At 33.0% G+C, this 11,443-nt stretch overlaps 2 protein-coding genes across 2 annotated transcripts; both read right to left on the reverse strand.

Moving 5' to 3' along the window:
* Positions 1-3,880: 3,880 nt before the first annotated feature.
* Positions 3,881-4,713, reverse strand: LOC106753758 (probable methyltransferase At1g27930). Its single transcript, XM_014635607.2, has one exon. The coding sequence runs from the start codon at positions 4,420-4,422 to the stop codon at positions 3,889-3,891; it is 534 nt and encodes a 177-aa protein (XP_014491093.2). The 5' UTR covers positions 4,423-4,713; the 3' UTR covers positions 3,881-3,888.
* Positions 4,714-5,499: 786 nt separating this feature from the next.
* Positions 5,500-8,148, reverse strand: LOC106753814 (zinc finger protein 511). The gene is made up of 4 exons (XM_014635670.2): positions 7,857-8,148; positions 7,695-7,759; positions 6,829-7,027; positions 5,500-6,334 (listed from the first exon to the last, which is right to left on the reverse strand). Exons 1-4 carry the CDS (start codon positions 7,989-7,991, stop codon positions 5,969-5,971), a joined length of 765 nt encoding a protein of 254 aa, XP_014491156.1. The 5' UTR covers positions 7,992-8,148; the 3' UTR covers positions 5,500-5,968.
* Positions 8,149-11,443: the final 3,295 nt, after the last annotated feature.

The raw sequence follows: 11,443 nt of genomic DNA on the forward strand, positions 1-11,443 counted from the left end.
ATCTTGTTTTGTTTTGGGTTTTGATTTGGATTTTTGTGTTGATGTATGTCATTAAATAATGTTTTCGATGGATATTAAAAATGAGTTTTTAATTGATGTTAAATATATATATATATATATATATATATATATATATATATATATTTTTTTTTTCAATTTATATCACTTGAGAGTAATTTTACATGATGTTAGTTATTTTTTTCCTTATCAATTAAAGTTATTTTTTTAAACGTAGGATAAGATTTTTTTTTGAATGATGTTAGTCCAGATTTTCTCCATCGACGTTAGTTAGATTTTTTAGCCCATACTAGGTCTAACTTTTTTTCTTACCGATGATGTCAAGTGAAAATTTTCAGTTGATGTAATTTTGTAGTTTTGAGTTGATGATGATAAATGTTATATTATAGTAGATATTATTGTAATTATATTTTAATGATGTATACCTAGGTTATATATTGGCTGAAATTAGTTTTATTTTACTAATATTGATGAGACTATTGTTAGATGGAAGGCAAACATATTTTTGTGCTTAACCCCGTGTATTTTCTTTTTGGTTGATTCATGTAGGGAATGTTTTCAAATTGCTAGTGTTACTTATGTTCAAAGTTGCTCACAATTTTCATTCTACTTGTAATTGGGGAAAATTTTAAATAACATTGAATATGATTGTGTTTTGACAAATCTTATATCTTAATTGAAGGAATTTTACATTAGGTATTGCTCAAAAAAGTTGGCAAAAGAAATTCGACCAACACAAATAAAAAGCATCTCTGGTCATGTTTATTAAAATAGTTGTTGTGTCTAACATCAATTAAAAATAATCTTAAAAGAGAAAGAAAAATAAGATGAATTTCTAATGTGTCTTGAACACATAAAGTTATGTATTTATAAATATGAAAATACAAAAAGATGAATTTATGACCGTTATATTTAAAATTAAAATATAATATTGTATTTAATAATACATAATGATATCTTAACATATTATGTTGTTGTATAATTTTTTCATATAAGCAAGTAATCAAGTTTATTGAAATCTCTTACAATAAATTAAGTATATTTAGTCATATTAAAGTTTTTGTATGCAGTTCTTCCACAAATTAAAAATACTTATAATTGTGACAAATTAAGAGTTAATTGCATTTTTTTTTGTATTAAAAATGAATATTTTTTCTAAATAAAGGTTTATGGACTAGCCCTAGCCCAAAGGGCTTTGTGGACATTTTGGTCCCATGTGCTTTTTCCACAGGGGAGTTTTTTTGATCCCAGCCCATGTGGGGATTAAACCATGTGAGGATAGTCAAATTGACAGGTCTACTCTCAAGTCAGTGTATATAAATAGTATATACCAAACTTAATACAAATATAATCAATTTTAAGTTCCTATAAAGACTTAGTTAAAATATATGCTAATTGATTATTTTAGTTAATAAACTTAGTTTTGATGTCTCTAATATGATCTTTTCTTAAATAAAGTGATAATCAATCTCAATGTGTTTGGTCCTTTCATGAAAGACATGATTAGAGTTAATATGAAGAGAAACCTGATTGTCACATATAGTGTCATTTGAGTGAGATCTACAAATTGCAACTCTTTAAGTGTTTAAGCCAAACAAGTTCACAAGTGACTGAGGTCATGGTTCTATACTCTACTTCTGCACTAAATCTTGCCATAACATTTTGTTTCTTACTCTTCCAAGAGATCAAGTTGTCACAAACACAGACACAATATCCATAAGTGGACCCTCTACTAGAAGGATATCCTGTCGAATCATCATTTGAATAACAAACAACTTTAGTATGGTTATTGACCATATAACAAACCTTTTCTAGGATATCCTTTAATGTACTTTAATATGTGAATGATTTCATTTCAATGACCTATACATGGAGAATTGAGAAAGTGACTCATTGCATTAACTACAAAAGAAATGTCGAGCGAGTAACAATAAGATAGTTCAATTTTTCAAATAGTACTTCCCAGGAGAAAGAACCCCCTTGATTAGGTAGGAGTTTAGTATTGAGATCCATATTGGTGTGTTAGTAAATTGAGTTTATCAATCTAGTTTTCTCCAAAATATCCAATATATACTTCTTTTGAGATATAATAATGATTAATCACACACCCAATGTTACTCACAACTAGATAGAATTTGACTATATAAGCTTAGTGCTTTTATTTGACCTTTCTTGTATATTGTGATTTTTTTCATTTATGTTCTCCCTTTTGAACTTCTTTCTTTTCTTCAATCAGGTTTTAGTATTTATATTCACATTGAAGAATATGACCATTGATGATCTTTATTGCTTCACTTTTCTTGAAGAAACTCTTGATATGATCTTTTGAGTATTTTCTTTCTTTCAATTTTGAACTATCATTTCTTTCCTTTCTTGGATATCTTCTTCAGTTTTGAATTTCTCTACTTTTTATATTTATATTCCTGTTGCCGCTTTGAATATAATCTTCAAGATACTCTTCATATATTTTATAATCTTCAAAATATTCATGTGCTCCTAACAATCACATAGGATATTTTTTAATATGTGCAATCTTCAATTTTTATGTATAACCTTTAATCAACGTATATGGTATTCAAATAATATTTTTCTTGAATCAAATCTTCAATAATTTTTCTTCTAATTCTTGATTTGCATCATAAGAAATATTATATTTTATTTGTTGATTCAATCTTCCTTTTCAACATTTAGATTTCCTCTGGTAAATAATGTATCACACCTAATTCTTTATTTTTTTCATGTCTTGTCTAGTGCTCTATTAGGGTTGGTTTAGTATGTTTTGACTTTCTTATGTAGTCAACTCATACTTGACTTGATTAATCATCATGCTTATATGACTATTTAATTTGACATTGAGCTCGTATGATGTTATTTGATCTTTACTTGTGAGGTTAATGTGACTCATTTGATAATTTGGTTTGACTTCCACATAGTCCGATCCATCTTGACTCTTTGATCATCATAAAGTTCATTATCAATTTTGACTCGTTTAATGAGGTTCATTGTGTTGTCTCATTTGGTTGACTTTTTTTGACTTGACCTGTCTATCGTACATTTTCAAACTCATTTCATCTGATCTTCACAATTTTATTTTCGATAGAACTTGTTTTAACTCATTAACAATAATAGACATAATAATAATCAAATATATTTTAGATTAATTTCCATTTATTCAATACATCATATAATCACATTTTATGATTGACATGTGTTAAATATTTTAGTCTCATATAATCTTTCTTTCTTTAATCTTTGCAAGAATGTTATACATATTTCTTTGGTTTATTTGAAACTTAGATACTTGAATATTATGAGAGTTTTTTATCGTCTTGTTTGTGAATTCTTAATTTAGGGAGAAATTAGAAAGGATACTTGAAGAAGTTAAACTTGATGTCTGGAGGAACTTTACTTGTGTAATTTAGAAAGACTAATACTCATGATATTTGGAGAAAGTGTACTTATTGTAATAAAGTATTTTGATTAATGAAACCTCTTAAATAGTATACATAAAAGAGAACTACGCGTGTGAGTTAGAGGTAAACAAGTGTAAAAATTTTGTTTATGTTTGATCTTCTTATTGTTTTATGTGAAATTATTGAACGTGCAAAAAGAGTAGACTCCTTTGAATTATCTTTTATAGAGCCATATGCACCAACAGAGTGCATAGAAACATGTCACGAAGCAAGCAAAGTATTGCATATATCTCAAATGGTGCATATGTTTTAGGCATCAAAAGAAGACAAATAAAAAAGCGAGAAATCCTAAATAAGTATTATATACTTACAAAACAGAAATTGTAATTAACATTGGAGAAATCGTAAAAAGGGGTGTGTATAATGATTGAAGATAAAGTAAAAGAAAGGATGAAATTCAGCAGAATCCATGACTGATATCAGTAGCATTAACAACTGGTGGAATAACAAAATGCCAAAGCTTCCTAATACCCCCAACTCTATATTTCATGCACAAAAATTCCCTCGCATAATGTTTCTCAATCTCCCTGTCTACGTCATGAAGAAACACGTGTGTCACGCCCGAATTTCTCCTCCCACGTGCCATCATGGCAGCTGAGTATATCACCGCCATCCTCCCCGGTGCGGCGGGAAAATACCCTCGGGGCCCGTCGATCATTATCACATCCCAATCACGATCGTACACATCATTCGGCAGGTTGCTGAGTGCCAGCACGCACCGCGAGTCACCCTTTAAGGGATGACCGGTAGAGGTGGTGCCGCCACAATCCCTTTTGTAAGAGGTTAGAAGGGTCTTGGCGTCGGAGAGGCGCGTCTGGTAACGCACTGTGTGGGCGCGTATGATGGGGAAGCGTTGGAGGGCGGCGATGGTCCACTTGGGATCTTCCTCAAGGAACAACGTGGTGCCACGTGGATTGAAGGAGTCCCACATGAGGGAGTCGTGGCCGAGACCGAATACGAGGAAGTTGCATGGGGCGAGGGATTGGAGGACGTCGAAGGTGCGTCGGATCTCGCCCTTGGTCTGTTGCGGGAGCGCGAGCGCGGTGGCGTAGTGGAGGATGGTGACGAGGGTGAGGGGTGTGTCGTCGAACTCGGCGGCGATGACGGACTCAGAGTCTGTGAGGCGGAGGGGTTTGGCGGTGTAGATGCAGAGGCTGTTGGGGTCGATGAGGGTGTGGCGGAAGATGAAGAGGAGGAAGAGAGTGGTGGCGAGTGTGGCAGCGAGGAGGGTGAGAAGGCGGGAGTTGGGGTTGGAAGGGTATTTCTTCTTGTGGGAAGGTTGAGAGGATCTGAATATCCACGCTTGCATGTTGCTACGTCTGTTTGATATCTGAATGATGCAAATGTTTGAGATGCATGGAGATGGAGATGAGTTTCATGGACAGATCGTTTTTCTATATTTAGCTCACATAGACCTTGTCGCATCTTTTGTCGTAAATCAACTTATTTTAACCTTTTTCATTTCAAACGTGTTAGTTTTTTGAGGTAGTCAAACCATGCTTCTATCCACTTTGGGAAATCCAATGAGCACTGTTAACTGTCAATGCTTCGGCCAAATTTTATCACCTACAGGAAGATAAAGTAAAACAAACCTCTTCTGATAGTTTTAGGTTGCTGTAATTAAGATATGTACTATGCCGTGGTTGCAAAAGAGTCATGAATAAGTGCTGTAATATATCTTTATTTTCAATAAGTGCAATGATAAACGAATTATTTCAATTGCTACACTTCATTTTTTACTTTAATTTTATACATTACATTATATTTTCTATCTCAAAGGTATGTTTGATCCTTGTAAAGAAAATCAAAACGCAGTCTTTGAGTGCAGGCTTGTATTGGCTGAGCTGTGATGTACAACTATGTTAATTATGAAATCGGAAAAAAAAGTTCCCAGAGTCTATGAATCAAACATGAATCCATGTTAGAAAGGTTGCAAAACCGTACAAATCCTCAAGTGGTCTCAGTTGCATGTAAAATGAAAAAATATATTAAGCAGAATAACTTCGTGTTAACCAATTTACCAAATCAAATTTTACAGAAATAGAAATCACATATGCTGACAGGAAGCCTGAACCATTCACAAACTAGCGTGATATTCCGTCACTGGGTTAAACATACGACAAGCTTCAAGAGTGTTTTCTTTAAACTAATCACAAAGTAGCTATTCGGTAAATGCGTTAAGACTAACAGGACCATATCATATAAAATTAAGCTCAATATCTCCACAGAAAGCCAAGGGATATTCGCATGTCCACAATGCTTGTGTTACAGCCACAACGGGGCGCATTGAAAAGATAAAACTGCCGCAAGCTGTTTATTACATCCTCCAGCATGATCTGCATTTCCTATCTTCAACTTCATCAGCTTCTTCAAACTTTGAGCACAAGACACACATCTTATAATGGATATAATGGAGCAGTATCTGAATGCTTGATCATTTTGCAATTAAGAATGCAGAGTGGTTTGAGTGCAAGCTTTTATCTCTTTGTCCCAGATGCTGCTGAGTTTGATTGATCTCTGCGCTGAACAGTTCGAGGGACGAATGACAAGCCTTTGCTGCGGCGACCAAAGCTGATATTTGAAGGGGTGGAGTCAGAAGTGCTCAGTTTAGAGACTGCTGAAACAAGGTCATCCACGGTTGCGTTTTCCACTTCCATCATTCCTGCATCCTTCTCCTTAGGAACAGCTTTTTTTTGTTGGGACTTCAGTCTCTGTTTCTTTGAAGGCTTAGCCTTCTTGAAAAACTCAAATGAGGTGGGAAATTTATGCTTGTCAACCAGATGCTGATGCCTACGATTGTAGCTTTTGAATTTCAAACCACACTTTTCCACCAAGCATTCATACTATATAACAAAGACAAGAAACACATTAACAGGTTGGCATCAAGTGAATAATTAAATATGTGGATGCACAAAATGATAATAGCCTATACAGTTAGGTTCCAAAGAAATAACAGATAAAAAGCATGTAAGGAAGGCAAAAAAAAGTTTTAAGCAGTATTTGAAAACCAAACCGTTAATGAAGTTTTCTGTTTGAAACAAGTTAACTTTGTTGTTATAGGTACATGGACACAGTCATTATAAACCAGAGTCGGGCTTCCGTTTACGGATTTGTTGAACCTCAGATATAAATATAAAAGAAAAAAATATAGGGTATATTTTATTAGAGAAAATAGAAGAAACAGAAGTAATTTTCAATGTCCCACACTGAAGAAGGCAACAAATATCCAACTAGTCAATTCTTCAACAATGATCTAAGACCAGGAATATCTTATAGATGCAATATTATAAGGAATTGTATCGTGATAGCACAATGAATCATCTTTACACTTACACACCATATCGTAACCACGTGCTACTTTTGCCTGAAAGAAAGAATCATGCACTTCAGATACATGTATGCTGAGCAACCGAGACGTTGGGTAAACTCTAAAGCACACGGAACAAGATGCAGTATGCCTTGCATTATAGTGATTCTCGAAGTCATCCATTGAAGTCAAGCGTGCACCACAGCCAACAATGGGACAAAAGATTTCCCTGCACAAAAAAATAGAATTTGAGATGAGGCACGTGGACTGTCACTCGTCATAATAAAATTCAAAGTTAAAGGTAAGATGATTATTAGGCCCCTATAGGTAACAATCATTCAAAAATTCAGTTTTTGTATCAACCCCCTTCCCCCAAAACCCCTATACACCCTTATAGAGACTAATTTTTATTTTTTTTTTTCATTAAGGAATTGAGTTCTAAACAAGTTTCACCTATAGGGGCCAAATGATTATTTTAACCTAAAATGCCCACGTTTTATTCCCTATCCTCTTATTAATAATACACACCATGTTACAGAAGTTTTCTACCCTTTGCAACCTTGTAGGGACTAAATTTTTCATTCAAGAACTGATTTAACCTGTGGGGATCAAATGATAACAACTTTCTCGAGCAACAGAGTGTAATACCAACAAATTGTGTTTCTTCAGAATGTATTCAGATAAATAAATTAACCACACCAATTATATAATAAAGAACCACTTTCATCAAGAACTAAGTAGAACAAAAAATAAAAAATAAAACTGCATTTAGAGAACTAGAAATAATGACAATCCATAATGAAAACGAAGCCCAACATTCGAAAAATCATCTGCCAGAAGTGATTTCGATCTCACATAATGCTAAGGATACGAAGCTACCATATAAGGATCAGTACCTTCCTTCTTCCTCTTGCATCCATTTCTCAAGCTGTTCCTTCTCTTCTGTCAATTCCAAAGCAACCTTTGGAATACAAGGGGTGAGTTGATGTTACATCGAAAATTCAGTACTTACAACCATTTAATCACATACCAAACAATTGCAAAATAAAAAAAAAAACCTGTTTGGCAAGAAGTTCTCGTTCGAGATTGCCGGGAGCGAAGAAAGGAGAGTCGGGCCCGAACTTGCGACGGAGCGGTTTCCAGAACGGAAACCCTAATTGCTGATTGTGATTGTTCTCCACTTCCATTGCCATCTTCAGACTCTTCACTTCAATCCCAGAAGCTATTCTCTTTCCACTTTCAATTTTGAATTGAATAGAAACTTCATATGTTTCTGTCGGACTCTATACACTTGGGCTCAAAACCCCTTTCAAATTCAGCAAGGTAAATAAATTACTTGTCCCCTGCTTTTCTATTTCCACCTCCTTAGATAACTTTTTTTAATTTGTTTTAACCAAAATTCCCTTCACGTAAACTAATTCTACGAGGTGAAATTATATAGATATCAATTGTTGTTAGTATTTAATATAAAATATTTGCTCATTGTCTAGTTAATTCCAATTTTCTTTTTCTATGTGTTTATTATTTATCTTTTATTAAATATTGGTTTATGATTTGAATAGCTAGTTGTTATACCAAAATCATAATTGGCTGATTGTTGTCATGTAACAATATCCAACTCTAAACTGTGTTTCATTAATCAAATAGTTTTTTTTAGTTAATTAAACTTTTTCTATGTTTTTATTATTTATCGTTTGTTAAATAATTTAATATTTGACTTATTATTTGAATATCATATGGTTATATGAAAATTAGAACGGTTAAATTAGTCTATTTCACATGTCCATTTTCGTTATCTTTTTCTAATAACGAAAAATAATTTGAAAAATGCGAGTCGACTGTTGAAATTAATATTTTAAGAAAAAAAGTAGAAATTAAAAATTTGAAATCCAATTTGAATTTAGATTCGAATTAAACATAGATTGATGTTTTGTTCAAAATTAGGATAATTTCATTTGATTTTTTTGTTGTAATAAAAAAGATAATAGGTAACGAAGAATAATTTTTTAAGCATGGTTGTTTATTTTGATAGCTTTAGCATATGCTAGTCCTAACCCACGTGCGTTGGAGCCAAAAAAGCTCACAGGGCCAAAAAAAATATTTTATTAAAAAAGCCCACAGGGCTAAAAATCTCCAAAGCCCTATGGGTCAGGACCATCCTATGTTTGTTAAGCATGGTTGTTTGTAATTTTTTTTTATTTTAAAAAAATTGTAATTAAATAGGCTAGTGAGCTAACTCGTTTACCCACCAACCCGTGGTAGGTTGAGCCGGGTTCAGATTTTTCTGACTCGTTAATAAATGAGCCGGGTTGGATTGGCTCACTAAGTGATCAACCCATGATGGGCCGGGCCGGGACGAGCTGGGTTATCCGTTTTGACAGCTCTAAAATCATTATACCAAACTATACTAAACACATCACTCACATAAGGCATTTTGTAGGCACCAAAGAATAAAAAATCTAGTCAAACCAATCCTGCATTCTTTCATCCATCAAAATAAATTTGTCAAATGAATCATAAGTTATTACATGGATCCCAGGTAATCATAAGTCACACCAGCTCTTTGTAAGCTTGAGAGGCTAGAAACCATACTTCTAGATCATACTTCTTTGTTGCAACATCATTCAAAGCACCAAATATAATGGAAACAACTTCATAGGGAAGGTTTAAGTGCAGTAAATAAAATTTAATAGCATGAGAAATAAAAAAAATTGTGGAAAGTAGTAAGAAGTCAATTATAGTCAGATGACCAACCAATACATCAATCTACATGCAATTATATCCATAAAAAGTAGAACTCGGTGGTGTTTCTTACTGTTTTGCCATGGATCTCATTGCACCAGTTTGAACTTGGCCACGACTGCAACTGATTAATTAATACCAAGAATCAAAGCAGTTTCAAAGAAGCAGTCATATTTAAATGTTAGTTGAAGAATCACAATGAAGGGTTTGGCTTAGCCATAACCACAACAGATTAATTAATACCAAGAATCAAAGCATTTTCCAAGAAGCCGCAATATTTAAATGTTAGTTCAAGAATCACAGGGAAGGATTTGGCTTGGCCACAATTGCAACAAATTAATTAATACCAAGAATCAAAGCAGTTTCAAAGAAGTAACCATATTTAAATGTTAGTTCAAGAATCACAATGAAGGGTTTGGCTTAGAGTTTATTGAACCGTCAAATATAAACACACTCAGTAAGTATTTTCAGTTAGATGTTCAGTATTTTACCCAAAAATAATTCTTGTGTCAGCAGCATCTATTATATCATTATGTGTGATTAAGTGCAACATGTTACATCTGACATTACATATCATATTGAAATCTAAAGGACTAGCATTCTACAAAAATTATAAACAATAATTAAAAAATTTAATAATTATAAAGTAAATTAAAGTTATGGTGGCAACGAGTCTACCTGTGATCACTTTCATTACCCACAATGTTGAAGACTTTCAACATCTTCTAAAAGTTTAGACTCATCAATTTCCTCATGACCAAAAATATCTTCAACAATTTCATCTATCACAAGCAATTGAAATAAAATCAAACAACTAGTTTAGAATTAATAATTTAATTAAAGTAATTTTAAAAATAATAACATATACATTTACCACAAGGATTTTCAGAAAATCCATATAACTAATTTTGAGTACAAATCAACATTTGCACATGTTCAGGAAGAATGAAGCTTCTATATTTTGAAAGTACAAGCCCACCTTTACTAAAAGCTGACTCTGATGCCACTGTAGTAATGGGAATACTAAGCACATCTCGAGCCATTATAGATAATATGGCAAACGTTTTCTCATTAGTCTTCCAATATTTGAGCACATCAAAATCTTCACTGTCTTCATCATCATCTATTGTTGGTTCATCTAAATAAACATCTATCTCGTTCTTTAAGTAACCTCTTGAACTTCTCTAACACTTTCTTTGTTTTCTCTGTATAGGTTAGAGGATCCAATTTTTTATAACAATATGTTATAAAATCAACCTTTAGACGTGGATCAAGAATAGCTCCAAAAGCTAACCCAATACTATACTCCTTCCAATACTTTTGAAACTTTTCTTCCATATTACAAGCCATGTCCTTTAAGGTGACATCTTCATTTAACAAATTTTCTTCAATGATGAGTTGAATTTTCCAAATTTGCATAAAATACAAGTTTGAAGTGGGATAAGATGAACCAAACATCATGTTTGTAATCTCATAAAATGGTTCTAAAAATTGACATATTTTCTCTCCCCTATTCCATTCCTCAGAAGATGGACAATTTTTATAGTTTCTATCAACCACTTTAAGAATTTCAAAAGCTCCCTTATATTTGATTGCACTTTCAAGAATGAAATAGGTTGAATTCCATCTTGTAGTCACATCTAATCTCAAACCCGTGCTCATATTTATGCCAGCATCACTAACACATTCTTTGAATTTGAGAGTTCTTCCATATGATGATTTAACATACTTAATACTCTCTCTAATACTATGGAGTGCTTTGTCAATCACCTTTAAACCATCTTGAACTATCAAATTAAGAGTATGAACACAACATCGTACATGGAAAAAATCACCATCACATAATAAATTTCTATGAACACAAAGATGGCTTTTCAGAATGTCTTGCAAATTATTATTGGTA

Source organism: Vigna radiata, unplaced genomic scaffold (genome assembly GCF_000741045.1).
Source record: "Vigna radiata var. radiata cultivar VC1973A unplaced genomic scaffold, Vradiata_ver6 scaffold_7, whole genome shotgun sequence".
NCBI lineage: Eukaryota > Viridiplantae > Streptophyta > Magnoliopsida > Fabales > Fabaceae > Vigna > Vigna radiata.

What these genes read in the sequence shown, in the direction of transcription:
- LOC106753758 (XM_014635607.2), bottom strand. Translation starts at nt 4,422, where the DNA reads ATGTGGGACTCCTTCAATCCACGTGGCACCACGTTGTTCCTTGAGGAA.
- LOC106753814 (XM_014635670.2), bottom strand. Translation starts at nt 7,991, where the DNA reads ATGGCAATGGAAGTGGAGAACAATCACAATCAGCAATTAGGGTTTCCG. An exon ending in GAGAACTTCTTGCCAAACAG is followed by an intron (nt 7,760 to 7,856) that starts GTTTTTTTTTTT and finishes TGTATTCCAAAG; the next exon opens with GTTGCTTTGGAATTGACAGA. An exon ending in ATGCAAGAGGAAGAAGGAAG is followed by an intron (nt 7,028 to 7,694) that starts GTACTGATCCTT and finishes TTTTTTGTGCAG; the next exon opens with GGAAATCTTTTGTCCCATTG.